At 43.8% G+C, this 25555-nt stretch overlaps 2 protein-coding genes across 5 annotated transcripts in view; both read right to left on the bottom strand.

The window, feature by feature from the left end:
- LOC115166738 (very-long-chain (3R)-3-hydroxyacyl-CoA dehydratase) overlaps positions 1-4778 on the bottom strand; it is a 10218-nt gene extending 5440 nt beyond the window's left edge. Inside the window, exons 1-6 of one of the 3 annotated variants that reach the window (XR_003870352.1) lie at positions 4360-4778; positions 3474-3516; positions 3304-3377; positions 2786-2959; positions 2614-2665; positions 544-654 (exon numbers count right to left, since the gene is read on the bottom strand). Coding sequence is in view for 2 of the 3 variants with exons in the window: in XM_029720483.1 (XP_029576343.1) it covers positions 544-654; positions 2614-2665; positions 2786-2959; positions 3304-3377; positions 3474-3516; positions 4360-4440 (535 nt within the window). In the remaining variant the exon portion in view is untranslated. The remainder of the gene's footprint in view (positions 1-543; positions 655-2613; positions 2666-2785; positions 2960-3303; positions 3378-3473; positions 3517-4359) is intronic. The other 2 variants (XM_029720483.1, XM_029720484.1) reach the window with 2 other exon arrangements.
- Positions 4779-7218: 2440 nt separating this feature from the next.
- On the bottom strand, positions 7219-24632 carry LOC115166737 (E3 ubiquitin-protein ligase arih1-like). 2 transcript variants are annotated; one of them, XM_029720481.1, is made up of 14 exons: positions 24182-24632; positions 23104-23171; positions 22532-22676; positions 21633-21725; positions 21252-21307; positions 20763-20829; positions 20398-20504; positions 20088-20130; positions 17049-17120; positions 16615-16745; positions 15943-16006; positions 10886-11146; positions 10075-10187; positions 7219-9720 (listed from the first exon to the last, which is right to left on the bottom strand). In XM_029720481.1, the coding sequence occupies exons 1-14, from the start codon at positions 24455-24457 to the stop codon at positions 9636-9638; spliced, it is 1581 nt and encodes a 526-aa protein (XP_029576341.1). In that variant the 5' UTR covers positions 24458-24632; the 3' UTR covers positions 7219-9635. The 2 variants fall into 2 exon arrangements, with proteins under 2 accessions (XP_029576341.1, XP_029576342.1); XM_029720482.1 differs by having other exon boundaries at positions 15949-16006.
- Positions 24633-25555: the final 923 nt, after the last annotated feature.

The raw sequence follows: 25555 nt of genomic DNA, 5'->3' as shown, positions 1-25555 counted from the left end.
AATTAGGCTAAAACACACCAGGCTATTCAAAGCTATTTGCAAGACAAATTCATCTACAGACGAGAGTCAATGTTCCCTTTCTCATATTCAAATTGACACATCTATGAATAAAGAGGCTGTTTAGTTATTCTAGGGAAGTAACACATTGGCTTGGTGAGGTGGTTTAATCTGACTCACTCAGATCACTTCACAGAAACACAACTGAATAAAAAATAACTTTGAAACTAGACAGCTTTCAGCTAAAAACAATAATAGGAAGAATGATAATGTATGTAAATATTAGTGTTATATGAGCCATCTATACTAACTGTCTGACATTATGATGAAGAACCAGTTCTGATGTAGCTACTTCCAACCGTAGCTGTTGAGTTTAAAAGGAATGATTCTGATTGTATTCTTATTCATCCCTGACCACTTTTCCATTCCTGATCCCTTAACCTACTTTGTGTCTATGGCCAACGCTGTAGTCAACGCTCAAGAAAACATACCAACAAACAACAGCTGCTAACACGCTGAACCCTCAGCGGGCTCCGGACCACTGACCTTGTCCCAGGATGAAGAGACGGACGGTCATGTTGACAAAGATCCAGGAGAAGCCCAGGAACTGGACCAGGTTATACATGAACAGATATCCCTTCTTCAGACCCAGGTAGGCTGAGAGAACAAACTAGATATTAACATAACAGCTTTAAAACACATAACATCAAGTTATACATGAACAGATACCCCCTTCTTCAGACCCAGGTAGGCTGAGAGAACAAACTAGATATTAACATAACAGCTTTAAAACACATAACATCAAGTTATACATGAACAGATATCCCCTTCTTCAGACCCAGGTAGGCTGAGAGAACAAACTAGATATTAACATAACAGCTTTAAAACACATAACATCAGGTTATACATGAACAGATATCCCCTTCTTCAGACCCAGGTAGGCTGAGAGAACAAACTAGATATTAACATAACAGCTTTAAAACACATAACATCAGGTTATACATGAACAGATACCCCCTTCTTCAGACCCAGGTAGGCTGAGAGAACAAACTAGATATTAACATAACAGCTTTAAAACACATAACATCAGGTTATACATGAACAGATATCCCCTTCTTCAGACCCAGGTAGGCTGAGAGAACAAACTAGATATTAACATAACAGCTTTAAAACACATAACATCAGGTTATACATGAACAGATACCCCCTTCTTCAGACCCAGGTAGGCTGAGAGAACAAACTAGATATTAACATAACAGCTTTAAAACACATAACATCAGGTTATACATGAACAGATATCCCCTTCTTCAGACCCAGGTAGGCTGAGAGAACAAACTAGATATTAACATAACAGCTTTAAAACACATAACATCAGGTTATACATGAACAGATATCCCCTTCTTCAGACCCAGGTAGGCTGAGAGAACAAACTAGATATTAACATAACAGCTTTAAAACACATAACATCAGGTTATACATGAACAGATACCCCCTTCTTCAGACCCAGGTAGGCTGAGAGAACAAACTAGATATTAACATAACAGCTTTAAAACACATAACATCAGGTTATACATGAACAGATACCCCCTTCTTCAGACCCAGGTAGGCTGAGAGAACAAACTAGATATTAACATAACAGCTTTAAAACACATAACATCAGGTTATACATGAACAGATACCCCTTCTTCAGACCCAGGTAGGCTGAGAGAACAAACTAGATATTAACATAACAGCTTTAAAACACATAACATCAGGTTATACATGAACAGATACCCCTTCTTCAGACCCAGGTAGGCTGAGAGAACAAACTAGATATTAACATAACAGCTTTAAAACACATAACATCAGGTTATACATGAACAGATACCCCTTCTTCAGACCCAGGTAGGCTGAGAGAACAAACTAGATATTAACATAACAGCTTTAAAACACATAACATCAGGTTATACATGAACAGATATCCCCTTCTTCCGACCCAGGTAGGCTGAGAGAACATTGTACAGCTTTTAATAAAACACATTTAAATAAATTCAAAGGAGACTCCAGTCAGTTGGTTTTGTATGTCTATACCAAAACCGAATTATTTGAAATTACATTTCAGATATCTAGTACTTAAAAAAGGTAACTTGTACTTGTGTGTGGTATAAACTAAAAGATGATGCACAGTCAAAATCAGGGTTCCCCAATTGGCGGCCCGTGGTGGATTTATTTGGACCCCCAACTTTTCTGAGAGAAAAAAAAAAAAGTTGCATTTTTTTTCTTTTGCATTTTCATTGTTGGAGATAAAAGTGTGTAAAAACACCAGGATTTTAATTTAGGAAAATCTGTTCCCAAGTATTCCCACGCATAATAGAGAGAGACTTGATTGTATACAACTTTAAGCAAGGTTTGAAATGATCCGTTTTGGATTCTTGCCGTCAAATTGTAGTCTACAAATGATTTGTACTTTATGTTCCGGTCTGCCGACCAACTGGTCAAGAAAAATAAATAAATCAGCCCGAGGCTGAACCTAGTTGATGATCCCTGGTCTAAACCAACAGCATCTTTAACAAGAATGTAAATATTCAGATTAGAGATAGGGCTGCGGTGTTCACAGCTGCACCGCTCGGTACTTACGATCTTTACGGATTCTTGACTCGATGCTGACCTTGTTAATCTTCTCCTCTTCCTGAAAACAAACAGACAGACCATCAGGTGTAATAAATGTCATAACACCCTTATAAAAGACAAATAAATAAAGCCTTATACTTCCTTATGTATTACATGTAAAAGTTATACCAAAACTGACCCTTACTACCTTAGCCTGAAGCTCCATCTCCGCGTCTGATTCGTCGAGCCAACGGTCGAAGTCTGGCGCCAGGAAGAGAGGTTTCCTCTCCTGCAGAGTGAGTCTATCCCACCAACGCTGCTCTTGCTTCCTCACTGTCACATTTACCAGGCGCTGGGTCGACCTGTGACTAACCTGGCAGACAGACAGACACACAGTGAGTATGATAATAATTGTAGACAACACAGGAGGTTGGTGGCACCTTAATCAGGGAGGACAGGCTCGTGGTAATGACTGGAGCGGAATCAGCGGAATGGTATCAAATACATGGTTTCCAGGCGTTTGATGCCATTCCATTTGCTCCGTTCCAGACATTATTATGAGCAGCCTCCTGTGGAAGAACACTTAATAAACCACACTCAGGGAACAGTAATAATCTCTAGTACCAGAAGAGAATGTTTGTCTTTGAGACTGAGAAGAGTGTGAGGTATTATCACTAACGAAACACTACATTTTTGGAACAGAAAATAATAGAATACCTCAGGTTTTACTGGTTCCAGGAAGTCCAGACTGAACTCATAGTCATTGTCTCCTTTAGCTCCATGACCCTGAGCTGTCCAACAAAGAAACATTGGTTTAATACCATGCACTCTGTACAGACTACAGTTATTTTCATTCTTTCTGTTCCAACATAATACAAAACACCAACCTTTGAATTGCAGGGTGTTGTCTTGTACGCAGATATCAAGATTCTAAAATGCAAAAAGCAAATGTCATGCATCAAAACCTCAAAAGGCGGAAGACTGTCTGTCAGCTACAAGGCTAAATATAGAAACCACTAAGATTGGTTGAGATGAAACGAAGTGACTGAATGGCTGATATGGATGTGTTTCCTTCACACCTACAGCATCACTGAACATAGTCTGATGACATTACACACAGTACCACGTAGCTGGACTACATGTGATCACGATGCACCTTGAGTGAGTAGCTGTGTTTTGCTGAATGGCTAAACTGGATCCAGCGATCACCATGACAATTCCTGAATCTTTTATGAAGCATGACATTTTGTTAGATGCACCACCACTAGCAACTACAACTCAATATTAATTACAGTAGCTTCAGTATCTGAGCGTTAGCTGCTGTCTAGCCTCGTCGAGAACCATACTTCTCAGGACGACGACCTGATTTTGGAATGTGGAATACTGGATCAGGATCTCAGGAAACTATATATATTATAGAAGTTATACATATTATATAAAAGTTACTCTGTCTAGTAGTGACATGCTACACTTTTGTTATCACTCGGTATAGCTAACAGAACAGTGGTAAATTAGCTAGCTAGATGTATGAGTTTACTAGCTAACATGTAAGTATGGGCTGGTATCACTCCGTTCTCAAAGGAGCATTGTAGCTAATGTAATGTATGTCATCTGTTCATATCAGCAACGTGCATTCAATTTACAAACGTCCTGCAGTGAGTTTAAACAAATACACTTATTACTGTCTGAAAGTGACGTGGACTATCTAGCTAGCTTGTTATCCTAACCATCTAGCTCGGTGACAGGTCGGTACCGGAGAGCACCGTAACATACCTTAGCGTCACTCAGCTCCACACGCAGGTAGATGTCTCCATGACGCTGTGCCCAATACACGTGGGGTGTGAGGGTCTGCATTGTGATATCTAAAGATACTGTTAGTGAAATGTTATATCACCGAGAAGCAACGATGGAGATCCTCCGCCTCATTCATTGGGACAGCTGGCTAGAGGCGGAAACAGTCATCCCAGGATACTCAGGGGTGCGTTCAGTTCGATTGAACGTTTACGTTGCATAACGGTTTGTACTGAACGACACGGTTCACTAAAACGAACATACTTTGAGGTACGTTTGGTGGGTGTGTATTGAAGCAGTTTACAGTAAATGACTGCGGCACAGCGTTCCTCCAGCACAAAACCCACCCAACCACGCCGTTCTCGTTTTTGAACTGGTCGTTCAGAACAGCACCGTTTCCATTGAATTGAACGTTACAGTACGTTTTCCGGCACTGAACGGTCGCTACGTGCGCGCTACACCCACAAATAAAAAAAAGGAAGGAACGTGCTCGTGCACAGTCGGCACAATTAAAAAAAGGTTTGAAAACATTGGCGCTATTTAAATAGAAATACATATAATATGGATGGTCTCTGGATATGTCTTGGACAGTACAGATGTACAGATGTACTACATGTATGCTATGGAGGTCACCAACATACAAGGGCTGCACCGCGTCATGTTCTGCTCCACGTGACACCAGCCAATTCATGCCATCTGAAATGTTTACATCTGATGTGTGAAAAGGATTGAGTGATGTCCATCCTACTGCTGATCATGTTATGCAGCGTAGCCTAGTGGTTAGTGCGTTGGACTAGTAACCGGAAGGTTGTAAATTCGAATCCCTGACAAGGTACAAATCGGTCGTTCTTTCCTTGAAAATAAGAATTTGTTCATAACTGACGTGCCTAGTAAAATACAGGCATTTTTTTTTTACTATATATAGTCCATACAATAGAAGTGACTGTTATGCAATCAGTCAAATAATCAATGGTGAAAAAAGTACTCAATTGTCATACTTAAGTGAAAGTAAAGATAACTTAATAGAAAATGACATGTGAAAGTCACCCTGTAAAATACTACTTGAGTAAAAGTTTTTGGTTATAAAAAGTGCAAACCAGAAGGGACAATTTTTTATTTATTGTCGGATAGCCAGGGGGACACTCCAACACTCAGACATCATTTACAAACAAAGCATTTGTGTTTAGTGAGTCCGCCAGATCAGAGGCAGTAGGGATGACCAGGGACGTTCTTTTGAGAAGTGTGTGATTTTTGACCATTTTCCTGTCAAAATATAACGAGTACTTTTGGTGGTCAGGGCAAATGTAGAGTAAAAAGTACATTATTTTCTTTAGGAATGTAGTGAAGTAAAAGTAGGCAAAAATATTAAATAGTAAAGTACAGATACCCCAAAAAACAACTTAAGTAGTACTTTAATGTATTTTTACTTAAGTACTTCACACCCCTGCAAGTAATACAGGTCAAGGCAGGTGATGCATGTATCAGCACTCCAGACCCAACAGAATAATCTTGGTTAGAGCGCCAGCACACCAAACTATCAAGTTTGACCTACTTGCGATGCTGTAGGTCTATGTACGGTGCATTTGGAAAGTATTCAGACCCCTTGACTTTTTCCACATTTTGTTACATTACAGCCTTATTCTGAGGTTTTTTTTTGTAATTTTTGATCCAATCTACACACAATACCCCATAATGACAAAGCAAAACCAGGTTTTTATAAATTTGCTAATTTATTACAAATAAAAAACAGATACCTTAAATTTACATAAGTATTCAGACCATTTGCTATAAAATTCTTAAATTGAGCTCAGGTGCATCCTGTTTCGATTGATCAACCTTGAGATGTTTTTACAACTTGGAGTCCACCTGTGGTAAATTCAATTGATTGGACATGATTTGGAAAGGCATACATCTGTCTATATAAGGTCCACAGTTGACAGTGCATGTCAGAGCAAAAACCAAGCCATGAGGTTGAAGGAATTGTCCATAGAGCTCCGAGACAGGATGGTGTTGAGGCACAGATCTGGGGAAGGGTGCCAAAAAATGTATGCAGCATTGAATGTCCCCAAGCACACAGTGGCCTCCACTGTGTGCTTGGGGACATTCAATGCTGCATACATTTTTTCCATCATTCTCCCAGGGACTGGGAGACTAGTCAGGATTGAGGGAAAGATGAACGGAGCAAAGTACAGAGAGATCCTTGATGACAACCTGCTCCAGAGTGCTCGGGACCTGAGACTGGGTCGAAGGTTCATCTTCCAACAGGACACAAACCCTAAGCACACAGCCAAGACAACACAGGAGTGGCTTCGGGACAAGTCTCTGAATGTCCTTGAGTGGTCCAGCCAGAGCCCGGACTTGAACCAGATCAAACATCTCTGGAGACCTGAAAATAACTGTGGAGCGACGCTCCCCATTCAACCTGACAGAGCTTGAGAGGCTCTGCAGAGAAGAATGGGAGAAACTCTCCAAATACAGGTGTGCCAAGCTTCTAGCGTCATACCCAAGAAGACTCAAAGCTGTAATTGCTACTAAAGATGCTTCAACAAAGTACTGAGTAAAGGGTCTTAATACTTATGTAAATGTGATCAGATTATTTTTAATACATTTCTAAAAATCTGTTTTGCTTTGTCATTATGGGGTATTGTGTATAGATTGAGGGGAGAAACAATTGAATCCATTTTAAGGCTGTAACATAACAAAATGTGATAAAGGTCAAGGGGTATGAAAGCACTGTATGGTTATGGGTCTATGACATTTGATGCAGGTGGAATGTGAACAGGAGCCAAGTGTTCAAGCATTAATTCTATTCTGTCTAAAGAAACAAATCGTATAACGAAATTCCTTTTGAATGACATTTATTTAAATAGGACATTTTGTTTGTAAGAATGGTTATAATACATGAAAGCAACTGTATCTGAACTTCCCATTTCACAGAAAGTATCAGAAACAAGAGATAAAAATAGTATTTTCAGATGATTCACACTTTGGTGAAGAGAAATCTTTGTTTCCGTCTTGTCAGCCACATCAATGTCAAATGCCAGACTTTTGTCTTTCTCGAGGGCTACAGTGCATTGAGAAATGTATTCCAACAAACACTGACTGAGGACAGCACTGTGACTAGTCCAGCCACTTCCCTGGGCTAGGGTTGGTCTTGTTTTGGACCTCGTATAAAACTGGAAAGTGTTATGAAGGTAAATGGCATCATGTTACCATGTTGGTACAACCCAGGCTGCTTTCCAAATGACAACCTATCCCCTATAGCGCTCGACTCCCCATTGGTCTGTGGTCAAAAGTAGTGCACTATATAAGGAATAGGGTGGCATTTCAGACTAGCAACCAGTGTAAACGCCACTCTCATAGTCTAGCCTAGATGCCAAAGCTTTACAACAACAGACATCTCAAAACATCAGCGCTTCTTCATGCCCAGTCTTTTCATTTTTTTTGAAATGCAGCTGTCAGACAAGACTCGTTCTTTAAAGCCCACGAAGCAGTTTGTATAGCTCAACTGGATGGTGCTAACGAAAACAATACTCCTTTACAGAACACAGAGAAAAAGGGGAGGGGTACATCCTGTCAGCCAGGTCTGTCAGTTTCTACTTCTTTAGGGGCCTAGGACGAGGTCATGTTGTCATGCTGACTGACGCAAGTTTAAAAACAGCCATTTCAGAGAATTACATACCGCCTCCCAGGTGACCAAGGTGCCCTACCGCCTCCCAGGTGACCAAGGTGCCCTACCGCCTCCCAGGTGACCAAGGTGCCCTACCGCCTCCCAGGTGACCAAGGTGCCCTACCGCCTCCCAGGTGACCAAGGTGCCCTACCGCCTCCCAGGTGACCAAGGTGCCCTACCGCCTCCCAGGTGACCAAGGTGCCCTACCGCCTCCCAGGTGACCAAGGTGCCCTACCACCTCCCAGGTGACCAAGGTGCCCTACCGCCTCCCAGGTGACCAAGGTGCATACAAAAAACCATGAGGAAAAGCTCAAGTCTGAAAAAAGAAATACATTTGTTTATTTTATTTTTTTATGAGTGAATGTCACTCAATTTGGCTCTCATGAAACAGTTGGTAGTGTGTTATCTGGAAATTACAACTTCTAAGGAGAAACAGGAGGAGGGGTGGTGATGGAAGAACAAAAACAAGAGGGAGTGGGAAGGAGGGGGGTTAGAACAAACAGGACGTGACCTTCATCCCAAACGGCACACTATTCCCTATATAATGCATTACTTTTGACCAGGGGCCCATAGTGCCCTATATAGAGAATAGGGAGCCACTTAGGACACAGCGGAGTCCTTTCCAAGTCATTCTCTAATTTCTCAAAACCCCCTCAGGTACAATTAGTTGATAACCTCTGAAGGTTGCAAGGTCAATTCCAACTATGAATAAATCAATGTATTACCTGAACTACAGTCTGGCTGGCTGTTTGTTCTTTAGTCTCATTCTCTCACCTAATGTTGTCCTTTAGGTGGATTTTGTTTTGTCAGAATTGCTTTTGAAAGCTACTACAACCCTGTCAGAGTTTTATCGCTCGTTCAAACTGTTTCTGTCCTTGTTCTCCTGGGTGAAGCTACACAGCTTCCAAACCCTCACAAAGAATACATTTTCTTTTAAAGCAGGAGGGAACTTGTCTTCTACACAGCAACTATATTGAATATTTGAAAAAAAATATGAATAAATATTTTTCAAAAATAAAATAAAAAGACAAATAAAAGAAACGGCCACACTTGCTGTTCCATGCATATGCGTTATTTACAAATTGAAAAACATGTTTCCTTTTTCTGGTTTTTCCTGCCAACCCACATGGTTAAGCACCTTACAATCAGCAAATCAACATTCAAAAACCCTACATGTGATCTAACCACATTTAATGAACATGGCTTGAACAGTTGGACTGTGTTGAACACAAACCCATGTCCCACACAAGGGTACTTAAAAATCAAACAAATAAAATACATCTCACTGGAAAACTGAACGGGGTGATGATGTTACAATAGTGACCAATTGAGAGAAGCGGGGAGTTATTTTTTGTCCTCACAATCCAACCTGCTACAAACAATACTGTTGTACGATTAACGTTTGAAATATTCTACCTTTTTTTTATTTTGATATAATTTATTTAAACTTTTCCATTAAACAAAACCCAAGAAAAAAAATACGCAATATTGGGAAGATCAGCAACAATAGGTGAAAACCAGTGCTGCCCCGTGGCATTGCATCAGCGCTCTAGTCTGGAGAGGGTTTTTTTAGTAAAGAGTCTATCCTTAATCTTCTATGTATTCCCAGAGGTCCTTCTCATAGCCCTCATGCACATGCTGCAGCAGCACCCGCCGCCGACTCTCACAGTATCTGGAGGACAACAAACAGGAAACAGGAAACAGTGAGGAGAGGAAGGCTCATTTTAAAATCAGTCTGGTCTCATTCTGATATGTGCTGTAGCGTAGCCAACTAATCCACATTTGGCTTGACAACAGAGACAAATAGAATGGAACAAGAGACAATTTCTGATGAAATGAATCGCTGATCAATGACATTAGCCTCAGTAGGCATGTTTAGAGTCCTCCTCCCACATTTCCATTCAAATGTCATATTTACCACTGACCAGTACAAAAAGATACAGATCTATAAAATCATCTATCCTGTTGCAGACTAACCTGTACTTCCTGTTGTAATAAAGACATCAATATCATGTATTGAACTCACCTGTACTTGTCCTGTACTTTCTGTTTGATGTCCTGCAGAGAGTCCTGGGAGATGTCCCGCTCCAGATATCCAGACAGAACCTCCGTAGCGTTCTCCAAGTCAGCCTGATTGTTCTAAAAGAGGACCGCTTGGGTTCAGTCACAGCATATACACTGAATGTACAAAACATTAAGAACACCGGCTCTTTCTATTACAGACTGACCAGGTGAAAGATATGATCCCTTATTGATGTCACTTGTTAAATCCAATTGAAATCAGTGTAGATGAAGGGGAGGAGACAGGATAAAGAAGGATTTTTAAGCCTTGAGACAATTGAGACATGGATTGTGTGTGTGTGCAATTGAGTGTGAATGAGAAAGACTAAATATTTAAGTGCCTTTGAACGGGGTAGTAGGTGCCATGCGCACCGGTTTGAGTGTGTCAAGAACTGCAACGCTGCTGGGTTTCATACACTCAGTGTATAGTATAGGGCCACTACTTGTCCTGATAGAACTACACAAACAGGAATAACTGTGCTGCCGGGTTTTTACCTGGAGCACTTCACCTCATGACAACAACTGTGGAAATAAAGGGTTCCTTTAGAGAGGAGACCTTGATTTGTAGGTGTAGAAATACATCATGGCTTTACTGTACACAACTGTACCAACAGAGCTGGAACAACTGAAACACTTCAAGCTAAATAGAATACTCCAACTCCCTCCACTTCTCTCTCTTTCCCCTCCCTTCTCTACCTTCCCCCACCTCAAAAATGGGACTGTTTGTTATTTTCCAGGTAGAAGGGTTTGGGTTAGGACTATAGCTGTAAAGTTACCTCAAAGATGATGGACTGGTTGTTCTTCTTGAGGTAGAAGGCGAAGACGTAGGTGAACATGAGTGTGGAGCGACACTGACACAGCACGTCCACGGCCTTCTTCAGGAACTGCACCTCGATCCAGGACATGTTGTGATGCTGCATCTCCTCCATCTTGGCCTTGACCCCAGCGTACAGCTTGTGCTCGAAGCGCAGCGACTGCATGTGGTTCATGTAACGGTTGCAGTAGAACAGGTACCTCTGCAGGGCTGCCCTGGACCGCTGGAGGAGGAGGGAGAACGCCTGGCTCTTAAAATCACAACAACAATCAAGCCTGGGAGAATATGTTTACCATTATACATGCTCATCATTACTAATATAACCACCACCACTACTAGCATAACCACCACCACCACTACTACTACTACTAGCATAACCACCACCACCACTACTAGCATAACCACCACCACCACTACTACTACTAGCATAACCACCACCACCACTACTAGCATAACCACCACCACCACTACTACTAGCATAACCACCACCACGAGCATAACCACCACCACTACTACACCGTCACTAGCATAACCACCACCACACCACCACTAGCATAACCACCACCACACGCCAATTAGCATAACCACCACCAACAGCATAACCACCACCACCACACCGCCAATTAGCATAACCACCACCACACCGCCACTAGCATAACCACCACCAGCATAACCACCACCACCACTACTACTAGCATAACCACCACCACCACCACTACTAGCATAACCACCACCACCACCACTACTAGCATAACCACCACCACCACCACTAGCATAACCACCACCACCACAAGCATAACCACCACCACCACTAGCATAACCACCACCACCACCACTAGCATAACCACCACCACCACCACTAGCATAACCACCACCACTAGCATAACCACCACCACCACCACTAGCATAACCACCACCACTAGCATAATCACTACTAGCATACCCACCATCACTACTACACAATAACTAGTACAACCACCGCTCGTACGCTATACCACCACTAGGAGCACAACCACCACCACTAGCAGTACGACCGCCCACCCGCCACTAGCACGACGACCGCCCGCCCGCCCGCCCACCCACCCACCACTAGCACGACGACCGCCCGCCCGCCCACCCGCCACTAGCACGACGACCGCCCGTATCACTAGTATAACCACCACTAGTATAACCACCACTACTAGCATAACCACCACCACCACTAGCATAACCACCACCACCACTAGCATAACCACCACCACCACCACTAGCATAACCACCACTACTAGCATAAATTACCACCACCACTAGCATAAATTACCACCACCACTAGCATAAATTACCACCACCACTAGCATAAATTACCACCACCACTAGCATAAATTACCACCACCACTAGCATAACCACCACCACCACTAGCATAACCACCACCACCACTAGCATAACCACCACCACCACTAGCATAACCACCACCACCACTAGCATAACCACCACCACCACTAGCATAACCACCACCACCACTAGCATAACCACCACCACTAGCATAACCACCACCACTAGCATAACCACCACCACTAGCATAACCACCACTACTAGCACAACATACAGTTGAAGTCGGAAGTTTACATACACTTAGGTTGGAGTCATTAAAACTCGTGTTTCAACCACTCCACAAAATTCTTGTTAATAAACTATAGTTTTGGCAAGTCGGCTAGGACATCTACAGTGTGCATGACACAAGTCATTTTTCCAACAAATGTTTACAGACATTATTTCACTCTATCACAATTCCAGTGGGTCAGAAGTTTACATACACTAAGTTGACGGTGCCTTTAAACAGCTTGGAAAATTCCAGAAAATGATGTCACAGCTTTAGAAGCTTCTGATAGGCTAATTGACATCATTTGAGTCAATTGGGGGTGTACCTGTGGATGAATTTCAAGGCCTACCTTCAAACTCAGTGCCTCTTTGCTTGACATCATGGGAAAATCAAAAGAAATCAGCCAAAACCTCCGAAAAAAATGGTAGACCTCCACAAGTCTGGTTCATCCTTGGGAGCAATTTCTAAACGCCTGAAGGTACAAACAATAGTATGCAAGTATAAGCACCATGGGACCACGCAGCCGTCATACCAGCATACCACCCTGCATCCCACTGCTGGCTTGCTTCTGAAGCTAAGCAGGGTTGGTCCTGGTCAGTCCCTGGATGGGAGACCAGATGCTGCTGGAAGTGGTGTTGGAGGGCCAGTAGGAGGCACTCTTTCCTCTGGTCTAAAAAATATCCCAATGCCCCAGGGCACTGCCCTGTGTAGGGTGCCTGCCCTGTGTAGGGTGCCTGCCCTGTGTAGGGTGCCTGCCCTGTGTAGGGTGCCTGCCCTGTGTAGGGTGCCTGCCCTGTGTAGGGTGCCTGCCCTGTGTAGGGTGCCTGCCCTGTGGCTCAGTTGGTAGAGCATGGTGTTTGCAACGCCAGCATGGTGTGTGCAACGCCAGGGTTGTGGGTTCGATTCCCAAGGGGGGCCAGTACAAAAAAATAAAAATTTTATGGAATGTATGTATTCACTACTGTAAGTCGCTCTGGATAAGAGCATCTGCTAAATGACTAAAATGTAAAATGTAAATGTCTTTCGGATGGGACATTAAACGGATGTCTGGACTCTGAGGTCATTAACCCCTGGTCGGGCTCCATCCCGTATGCGGGACGGACATCCAGCGAAAAATCCTATTGCCATTAGCATAACTAAATGTAATATTTTTTCAAATATAGGACTATGTTATATCGTTTTTTTAGATACACCTCTCCTGAATCGAACCACGTTGTCCGATTTGAAAAAGGCTTTACAGCAAAAGCAAAACAGATTATGTTAGAGTATATCGTAAAAGTAGCCACATAGCCATTTTCCGACCAACCACATGAATCACAAATAACCAAAAAACAGCTAAATGCAGCACTAACCTTTGACAATCTTCATCAGATGACACCCCTAGGACATCATGTTACACAATACATGCATTATTTTGTTCGATAAAGCTCATATTTATATATAAAAACAGCATTTTACATCGGCGCGTAACGTTGACTAACTATTTTCCCTCAAATGCATCCGGTGAAACAGCGCTACAATTTACTAAATTACTATTCGAAAACATTTTTAAAATGTAATATTGTCATTCTAAGATTTATAGATGAATATCTCTTGAAAGCACCTGTAATGCCAGATTTAAAAATAACTTTACTGGGTAATCACACTTTGCGATAAAAGGGGATGCGATACTCAGAAAATAGGCTACCGTTACAGGTCAGCGCCATCTTGGAACAATCGCATATCAAATCTAGTCTTGTATACTATTGTCAATAATCCCTTACCTTTGATTATCTTCATCAGAAAGCACTTCTAGGGATCCCAGGTCCACAACAAATGTAATTTCCTTCGAAAAAGTTAATCCTTTATGTTCCAATAGCTTGTTCTTGTTAGCGCGCTCTGAAGGCTGCACCAAAAGTTCCGTCGTGCGCGGGACTCCACTTTCGAAAAAATGCATTTTTTAAAATGTAGGTTTGTTCAAACATGTCAAACGTTGTATAACATAAATCTTTAGGGCCTTTTTCAACCAGAGCTCCAATAAGATTCAAGGGGGACGATTGCATTGTGTTTCAAAACGTTTCGAAAGGGGAGGGTAGCCAGGGGCGCCGGCGTCATAATGGTGATGGCCCTCTCCGTGTGACCACGTTCCACTGCGTCTCATTCATTCAGTTTTCACAGTAGAAGGCTCAAATCACTTTGTAAAGACTGGGGACATCTAGTGGAAGCAATAGGAAGTGCTCAATGAACCATTGCTCACTGTGTGATTTACAGGCAAACTGATGAAGTTGAGTCGGCAATTCAGAATTCCACTTCCTGTTACGATCGGTCTCGGGGTTTTGACTGCCATACGAGTTCTGTTATATCTATATATCTGCTTCTGAGTTTGAGTAGGAGGCCATTTAAAATGGGCACGAATTTTTTTCAAAAATCGCTGTAGCGCCCCCTATCCTAGGCGAACGACAAGAGGTTAAAGATCCCATTGCACTTATCGTAAGAGTAGGGGTGTTAACCCCAGTATCCTGGCTAAATTCCCAATCTGTCCCTCATACCATCATGGCCACCTAATCATCCCCAGCTTACAATTGGCTCATTCATCCCCCTCCTATCCCCTGAAACTATTCCCCAGGTCGTTGCTGTAAATGAGAATGTGTTCTCAGTCAATTTACCTGGTAAAATAACGGTAAAATAAATAAATAAAATACCGCTCAGGAAGGAGATGCTGAAGGAAACAGGTACAAAAGTATCTATATCCACAGTAAAACGAGTCCTATATTGACATAATCTGAAAGGCCGCTCAGCAAGGAAGAAGCCACTGCTCCAAAACCGCCATAAAAAAGCCAGACTACGGTTTGCAACTGCACATGGGGACAAAGATAATACTTTTTTCAGAAATGTCCTCTGGTCTGATGAAACAAAAATAGAACTGTTTTGCCATAATGACCATCGTTATGTTTGGAGGAAAAAGGGGAAGGCTTGCAAGCTGAAGAACACCATCCCAACCGTGAAGCACGGGGGTGGCAGCATCATGTTGTGGGGTTGCTTTGCTGCAGGAGTGACTGGTGCACTTCACAAAATAGATGGTATCATGAGGGAAAATGATGTGGATATATTGAAGCAACATCTCAAGATATCAGTCAGGAAGTTAAAGCTTGGTCGCAAATGGGTCTTCCAAATGGACAATGACCCCAAGCATACTTCCAAAGTTGTGGCAAAATGGCTTAAGGAGAACAAAATCAAGGTATTGGAGTGGCCATCACAAAGCCCTGACCTCAATCCTAAGTCCTTCTGACTTCAACTGTACCTAGCTCAAGCACCTCTAGCACAAGCACCACTACACCATCACTTAACTGTTGTGGGAATGAGGAAATATGTCTATCATTATACATGATGGTCAACAAAGACCAGGACTGTGTTGTGATTCTAGTCTACAGTGAGGAACACTAAAGACACCATGACTCACTGTTACCTCTTGGGCGTCCCTCGCTGCCTTGGCATCATCCTCATTGTAGCGGTTGCAGTTGTACCTACAATAAACACAGAGCTAGTAATTAGTGAGAGGGAAAAACTTAAAAAACATTTTAGTCCAATATGGTTGTAGCTTCCTTCATTATTACAGCAACAACAAAGACTGACAGCAACCAGAGGGATGCCAGTTTGAATCCCGGGTCTGACAGCAAATCTGTCCGGAAGTGAGCTTTTACCAGGAGAATTGCTAGCAACAAATCCTAGACGCCTTCACCTGCCGTTGAGGCCTTGATCAAGGCACCTAAACCCCCCCCCCCCCCCCAACAACAACAACAACAGCTCCACAGGCGCCCAAATAAGGCAGCCCCCTCGCTCCAACCTGTATGTGTCTTTCGGAGGCGTTGGGATAAAGCGGAAGGACAATAAAGGAATCTAAAAGGGATACTTCTGAATGTTGACAGTGAGATCATTTCTCAACCTCCCCAGAGTCAGATGAATTTACCGATACCATTTTTATGTTTCTGTGGCCAGTATGAAGGAGGTAGTTTCGCGAGCCAAAGCTAACTAGCATTAGCACAATGACTGCAAGTATATGGGTATCTACTAGCATGCTAGCAGACACCCATAGACTTCCAGTACAATAGTACTAGTCAGTAGATCCACCCACCAGGCAGAGCCGTGTGGTTCCCAGGGCCCCAGGCAGACCCAGCAGAACTCTGCCTTGCAGCTCTGGTTCCGACACACCATATGGTTGCAGCCGCCGTCCTTCTCAATGGTCACGTGGCATTTGGGGCACTCCTGAGGGACAGATGGACAAGCAGAGAGGGGCTCAGTAACAGTCCATCATTCACACAGCGGCAGCACTATAGAGCAGCATTTAAGAGCCAGTTTCCCTGACACAGATTAAGCCTAGAATATCCACTGAGAATGCTTTTTAGTCCAGGAATAGGGTGTAATCTGTGTCTGGGGAAACCAGTCCTAAAATGCTTAAAGATACACTCAAAATACAAATCTACCTGGTTTCGTGGAGGGACACGCTAGTTGCTGGACCTCCATAAAAACAGACTAGGATTGTACTTTGAGGTAAGCCTTTTTAAATACCCTTGTATTGGCTGCGATCCAGTTGGACGTCTCGCTGTCATCGTCACACTTCTTGATCCATTTCCTCAACCACTGAAAGATACAACATGGAAAAAGATAATCAATACAACAAGTTCAAAGTCACCAATCTGTGTTTGATAATGTAACTATATTACAGTAAGTATAACTATGTTAATCGCAGGGGACCTCTGTCCCAAGTACACTTTACCACTAACCATGAATGTGGAGACTAGGGCCCAGTCTAGAACCAACCCATTGCCACTTGTGGAGCTGCTACCACCACCACCTATCCTGTCAGGGGACAAGGTGAAGCTGCTACCACCACCTATTCTATCAGGGGACAAGGTGAAGCTGCCACCACCACCTATTCTGTCAGGGGACAAGGTGAAGCTGCCACCACCACCTATCCTGTCAGGGGACAAGGTGAAGCTGCTACCACCACCACCTATCCTCTCAGGGGACAAGGTGAAGCTGCCACCACCACCTATTCTGTCAGGGGACAAGGTGAAGCTGCTACCACCACCACCTATCCTGTCAGGGGACAAGGTGAAGCTGCTACCACCACCACCTATCCTGTCAGGGGACAAGGTGAAGCTGCCACCACCACCACCTATCCTGTCAGGGGACAAGGTGAAGCTGCCACCACCACCTATTCTGTCAGGGGACAAGGTGAAGCTGCTACCACCACCACCTATCAGGGGACAAGGTGAAGCTGCCACCACCACCTATCCTGTCAGGGGACAAGGTGAAGCTGCTACCACCACCACCACCTATCCTGTCAGGGGACAAGGTGAAGCTACTACCACCACCACCTATCCTGTCAGGGGACAAGGTGAAGCTGCCACCACCACCTATCCTATCAGGGGACAAGGTGAAGCTGCCACCACCACCTATCCTATCAGGGGACAAGGTGAAGCTGCTACCACCACCACCACCTATCCTATCCTATCAGGGGACAAGGTGAAGCTGCTACCACCACCACCTATCCTGTCAGGGGACAAGGTGAAGCTGCCACCACCACCTATCCTGTCAGGGGACAAGGTGAAGCTGCCACCACCACCTATCCTGTCAGGGGACAAGGTGAAGCTGCCACCACCACCTATCCTGTCAGGGGACAAGGTGAAGCTGCTACCACCACCACCACCTATCCTGTCAGGGGACAAGGTGAAGCTACTACCACCACCACCTATCCTGTCAGGGGACAAGGTGAAGCTGCCACCACCACCTATCCTATCAGGGGACAAGGTGAAGCTGCCACCACCACCTATCCTATCAGGGGACAAGGTGAAGCTGCTACCACCACCACCACCTATCCTATCCTATCAGGGGACAAGGTGAAGCTGCTACCACCACCACCTATCCTGTCAGGGGACAAGGTGAAGCTGCCACCACCACCTATCCTGTCAGGGGACAAGGTGAAGCTGCCACCACCACCTATCCTGTCAGGGGACAAGGTGAAGCTGCCACCACCACCTATCCTGTCAGGGGACAAGGTGAAGCCACCACCACCTATCCTGTCAGGGGACAAGGTGAAGCTACTACCACCACCACCACCTATCCTGTCAGGGGACAAGGTGAAGCCACCACCACCTATCCTGTCAGGGGACAAGGTGAAGCTACTACCACCACCACCTATCCTGTCAGGGGACATGGTGAAGCAGCCACCACCACCTATCCTGTCAGGGGACAAGGTGAAGCAGCCACCACCACCTATCCTGTCAGGGGACAAGGTGAAGGAGCCACCACCACCTATCCTGTCAGGGGACAAGGTGAAGCTACTACCACCACCACCACCTATCCTGTCAGGGGACAAGGTGAAGCTACTACCACCACCACCTATCCTGTCAGGGGACAAGGTGAAGCTACTACCACCATCACCTATCCTGTCAGGGGACAAGGTGAAGCCACCACCACCTATCCTGTCAAGGGACAAGGTGAAGCTACTACCACCACCACCTATCCTGTCAGGGGACAAGGTGAAGCAGCCACCACCACCTATCCTGTCAGGGGACAAGGTGAAGGAGCCACCACCACCTATCCTGTCAGGGGACAAGGTGAAGCTACTACCACCACAACCTATCCTGTCAGGGGACAAGGTGAAGCTACTACCACCACCACCTATCCTGTCAGGGGACAAGGTGAAGCTACTACCACCACCACCTATCCTGTCAGGGGACAAGGTGAAGCTACTACCACCACCACCTATCCTGTCAGGGGACAAGGTGAAGCAGCCACCACCACCTATCCTGTCAGGGGACAAGGTGAAGCAGCCACCACCACCTATCCTGTCAGGGGACAAGGTGAAGCTATTACCACCTATCCTGTCAGGGGACAAGGTGAAGCAGCCACCACCACCTATCCTGTCAGGGGACAAGGTGAAGCAGCCACCACCACCTATCCTGTCAGGGGACAAGGTGAAGCAGCCACCACCACCTATCCTGTCAGGGGACAAGGTGAAGCAGCCACCACCACCTATCCTATCAGGGGACATGGTGAAGCTGCCACCACCACCTATCCTGTCAGGGGACAAGGTGAAGCTACTACCACCACCACCTATCCTGTCAGGGGACAAGGTGAAGCTACTACCACCATCACCTATCCTGTCAGGGGACAAGGTGAAGCAGCCACCACCACCACCTATCCTGTCAGGGGACAAGGTGAAGCAGCCACCACCACCTATCCTGTCAGGGGACAAGGTGAAGCAGCCACCACCACCTATCCTGTCAGGGGACAAGGTGAAGCAGCCACCACCACCTATCCTGTCAGGGGACAAGGTGAAGCAGCCACCACCACCTATCCTATCAGGGGACAAGGTGAAGCTGCCACCACCACCTATCCTGTCAGGGGACAAGGTGAAGCAGCCACCACCACCTATCCTGTCAGGGGACAAGGTGAAGCTGCTACCACCACCACCTATCCTTTCAGATCTACAGTACATGAAATGTATATGGGGTTAGGGTTGTTTATGTGGACTGGGTCTGACCACTATTACATTACCACTGACAGGGAGGGTTGAATTTAGACTCAGTTGTGACATACCTTACACTTGACGGGATCATGCCAGTTCTCACCACAATTGAAGCTGCAATGATTGGGTAGAAATAAAGATCCACATGTAACCAAAAAATCTATGCTTCTTTTTAGGATTCCATTTGTGTGACAACTGCAAGAGATATCATCATGCGTTTTGAGCGATGTTGGTTACAAACCTTTTACAGTGTGTTAATAAATCAAGACATCTCTGTCGTGAGTATTAGTGGTAGATGGTCCTTTGCATGCCAGAGAACGTGTGATGTACAAAACAAAACCAATAAGCAGGGAATGTAAGTTATAGACGGCTGTCTCTTACCAAAACTGCCGGCCACATGTGCATCTCACAGGCTTAGCATCTGGGTACTGGACTTTGACTACGTGATGGCAGTCTGGCGCTGGGCACCATTTTAACAGTCGATTGCACTGAGGACGAGAGGAGAGGACAGAAGCATAAGAAGCGGGACAAGCAGAAGGAATACATGCCAATCCTCTTCTTCCAAACAAGCAAGATTATCTAACATCTGAAGAACAGATTAAATATTCTCACAGCTAGGCTTACATGGAAAACTGCTACATTGTATTTTAGAGCACAGACATCTCCATATAAAACACATTTGCTGTATATATACACACACACACACACACATATATATTATCAATGACGAACATTACACATCTTACCTCTACAAAACTATTGGTAATCAAGTGTTGGTACTTCAACTTCACCTTGGACTCTGTGATCAGTCTCCTACAGGAAAAGCATTTGGTTTTCAAATGCTAATTAAAATGTAGTGGATTTGAACAAATACAAAAAATTGATTTTTAAACTCATCTGTTACTCTACATCTCCAACTCTCACTGAACCAGCAGCGTGTAGAACAAGCAGCGTGTATGTAATGCTGAAACTTAATAATAATAATACATTTAAAAAAGGCTTTACTGTCACAGAGCGGATAGATGCAGTAAAATGTGTTGTTTTACAGGATCCGCCATAGTAGTAAGGAGCCCCTGGAGCAAATCAAGGTTAAGTGTCTTGCTCAAGGGCACAGACAGATTTTTCATCTTGACGGCACGGGTATTTGAACCAGCAACCTTTCAGTTACTGTCCCAATGCTCTAACCGCTAGTCTACCTGCTGTGGAATGTAAAGCGACAGTGACGTAACACTTACATGACTGTGTTGTCGTCCACCAATATATCACAGCTGTGAGCAGGGCAGGAAATTGTCTTTGTTTTTTTTTAAAGAAAGAGAAAGGAAACATGGTGAGACTTTTCACATCTCAACAAAAGCCCAATGATTGCTTTTCCTGAGTCAGAATAAGAGTTTACAGTCCATTTGAACGATGCATGCATACATTCATACACACAGCATGTATGCATGTATGAATAAGCGCTTGGTCAAAGATCATTATCTTAACGTTTTGTCTGTGCTATTGCATTTCTTTCTTCTTGACTACTTCCTGCTGACCTCTTGCCAGGCCCTGCCCACCAAGGGTTTCTTACCGTAAGGGTCTTTTCCCTGGTAAAACAAAAAGGTGTTTGTGGTGCTTACCTGTCCCATCCCCTCCTCGATGATTTTGGTAGTCAAGTAGTCCCCCCAACACTGCATGCAGAACTTGTGTCCACACTCCAGGCCAGTGAAGTACTGTGGGAGAGGAAGAGGAAGTTTCAGTCAGAGGCTAGGGGGTAAGAGGCTAGGGGGTAAGGGTTAGAGGCTAGGGGGTGTTTCCCTTCATAATACTGACTGACTGAGTTTGGGTAGTTCAGCTAGAAGATCTGACAGGGCATGTCCTAGTGAAGGGGGGGAAATCGATACAGTTACATATCACAATATTATATCGATACTTTGACTATATAGATATATTACTAGGTAGTGTTAGTGCTAATCGGCTGTACCTGCACCAAATCTCAGGGGTTTTTTCATCCTATAGCTAGTTCCACTTAATTTTAAAATAGTGAGCCAACATATTTTCAGCACTTTTATTTCCATGACTGATCAAAACTCATTTTCTCATGCGCTCTTCTCTTTAACACACATATAGTGAGTAATATGTTAATATGAAATAGTAATAAAAGTGCAGTATTGAATCACAATACATATCAGTATGGTGATAATATTGTATCGTGAGGTGCCTGGCAATTCCAGTCCTATCATGTCCTGATCTTTTCACATCTACACTAGTGCCTAGTAGCTAGAGGTAAGGGCTAGGAGTTGCTCCCCTTCATGTCTAGGGGCTGTGTCTTTCCCTTCAGAGTAGACTACTGAGTTTGGGTAGGAGATCTGACTGGGCATGTCCTGATCCATTCAGATGTACACTACTGCCTAGTGGATAGGAGTTGTGCATCTCTCCCTTCAGAGTAGGCTACTGACGGAGTTTGGGTAGTTCAGAGCTACACTACTAGAGACTGAGGGTCGGGGCTAGGGGGTAGGCTAGGGGATAGGGTACTGACCGTGTTTGGGTAGTTCAGGTAGCAGATCTGACAGGGAAGATCCTGAGCAGAGGACCTCGTGTTCATCAGCCGTGTCCTCGACTTCTTACTGGGGTTGATGACATGGCATTCGGAGAACAATTTGTCAAGGTTCCCATCAAAATATCTAGTGAGAGAAGACATGTCATCACTGTCTGGGAAACACACTACTTTATTGGGTGGTGTATTATTCACTTGGATAGGCTCTTTAGGTCATGCTATAACAAATGGTTACATAGAAAGGCAGTAAGTCATAGCCAAACTAGAGCACCAAGAAAAAGGATAAACCTGTGCCAGATCTCGGGACTTTAATTATTGGACATTGTGCAAATTGAACATTAAAAAAGGTCTGCAGTGAAATTGGTAAACAGACAATTGATTTGATCCATTCCCTTGTGTAATGCCGTCTATTCATATACATATTTAATACCCGACCATGGCCATTCAACAGACCACCTAACTAACACAATGACGGTACTAATAGAGCCAAGAGGAGGACTCTGTTTTACAATGAGTTTACAACAAATCACACAAGAGCCAATGTCACGACCAACCTTTCCATCAGTTTCTCTTTGTCCCAGTTGAAGTGACTAAGAAGTATTCTTGTTATCGTTGCAGGGTTCTAGAGAAGAGTAGAAAAATTAGGAGGCAAAATTCACATTTATATGGCCTCCGGAAGCTTCATAACTTTAAAAAAAGACAGCCACTTACCTAGCTAGCTATTTATCATTGGATTAGAATACACTAAACGGTAACTAGCAGTACGGTCATGTCAGCTACACAACAAATAAGTTCTAGGCTATTATTGTTCAAAATGTGTCTAATAATAGGATTCATAAAAATCTGCAATTCATTGCAGACAAACTCACTGGCTGACAGAAGTGGGAATCATGGTTCGGCCATGTTGTTTCAGGCGCACAGGCCTCAAAATCAGACACAGTGGAAAGTAAGATAGCTAGCTAGGTGGCTAGCTATAATCCAGGTGAAACTATGGACATAGGGGGCTGATAGGATTTCACGCAAACTAGATAGCTCAGTAACGTTAGCTACTTCGCCATTTTGGTGCCATAAAAGTAGACAAATACGTTGATGACAGTGTTGTAATAGCTGACTTGTAGCTAACAGGGGAATGACACAGATGACTAGCCAAACTAGCTAGGTTTTCTGGCTGGGTCTAACAGTTTTTTTTTGACTAAATCTTACTGTAGCTAGTTGGGTCAGCATCTTGGAAGAACTGACAACTCACTTATCTCGCTGAGCCAGGCGCACCAGTCATTCAAGAGACATAACGTTATTGGTTCGTTAGCTAACGTTAGTTGACTAAACTAAAATTGGCAGCTTCCCTAGACAGAAAACGTTAATTTAGTTAGCTGGTTAGTGACAGCAGTTTGTTGAATTTGTAGTCTTAGTAACTTAGTTACAGTACCTAAACTAAGGTAACGTCACTAACGTTAGTTTGTAACTATCTAGCTAACGTCAGCTAGCAAACAAGCTAACATGCGTTGAGGCTTACCGTTACCTACGATTGTTTGTGGTGGGCAGTAAACTAACTTGGTAGATAAATTAGCTGTTTACGTTTTATAATTTGCGGCCTACCGAGACCCAACATCCTCGGCCTTTCCTTCACCTTACCTGGATGACATCATTGACCTCCCTGATACACTCGACCATATGCTGAAGGATCTGTTCAGCAGTCAGAACCTCGAACCGATAGTCCTCCTCGTCTTGACCGGGCCCTAGGCCACTGCCCCCGGTCTCCCCACATTCATCTCGCTCTCCACCGGCCACAACAGGATCATCCAACTCCACTTCCAGGGTGTCGTCTTCGGGATCCTCCTCAACGCTGTCTTCGCTGCATTCCTCTTCCTCCTCGTCGAATTCATAATTGTACCCCTCGTCTGAGTCCATTACTCGGTTAACTTAATATTGTGACGAGGTATGATACCAAACGCTAGATACGAGGATGTGTACAGGCCGCAACGAAACAAGAGACGAAATATTTCGAAAGAGAAAAAATATTTCCGGAGAGAGAGAGAGCGTTACTAGCTACAACAACACGAGCGCAGCTGCCGCTGGACCAACAAAGAGATGCGGCGTCAAACGGACCGACGCTTTACGTCACGTCAAATAAGGAAAGGATTGTCCGAACAAGAGATGTACAAACACTTCAAGTTCATCAAGATCACTGTTATTTATTTGTTGAAGACATCATGGAATGTTTTAACAAATGATTATACTTTATCGTAAAAATATAAGGCTGCCATTCACCGTTGTCTATTCCCCGTTGTGTTTTTCTCTTTAGTTTATTTGACCTTCTTTAAATGAGCCTAATCCTTTATGATAAATAATTCAACAAACATTGGTTATTTATATTGCTGTGTAGGACATTGTGTACTATGGACACAAGAATCCTATGGCCACATCACCCCAAAAATACATTATTGGCATACCCATTACAATCAATGAATACATTGTCGTTTTAATACACTAATTTAGTTTTGTATCATATTGTAATGTTGTAGCCAATCACATTATATCATATGTAAGTGCATGAGACAACATTATATTGGGCCTGTATATAATTACACTGGTGAGTCTTGCAGAGTGAGCGTGTATGTAGACACTTTACCACTAGATGACAGCACAGAGTTAAATCTAAAACTTTTGACCTGCATTGGATTTCATTTAGTGTGACTGACAGCAATCCGCCCCATAGCCTATGGCTGAGGGCATAGTGTTGCGGTAATGTTATAGAACATAAGTAGGCTAATCTAATTTAGCAAGTATTCATTTTGCAAGTATATTGCAATAATCGTATATGTAGTCTTCAAATGATTTGAACTCCTTTACTGTTTAGCAAAATGTGGAATCACTAGGCATATTTCATTCACATAAATCACCTTTGAGTAGATCTGTTTTACCAGATGATGAATAACCAGACTGTTTTCAAGAACTATTACACATCCTCAGAGGCCTCTGTGAATTGAGGCATATTGTGTGTTTCAG

This window comes from Salmo trutta, chromosome 29 (genome assembly GCF_901001165.1).
Source record: "Salmo trutta chromosome 29, fSalTru1.1, whole genome shotgun sequence".
NCBI lineage: Eukaryota > Metazoa > Chordata > Actinopteri > Salmoniformes > Salmonidae > Salmo > Salmo trutta.
Note: the sequence above shows the minus strand (reverse complement) of the source record. Positions and strands in the feature narration are given on the sequence as shown.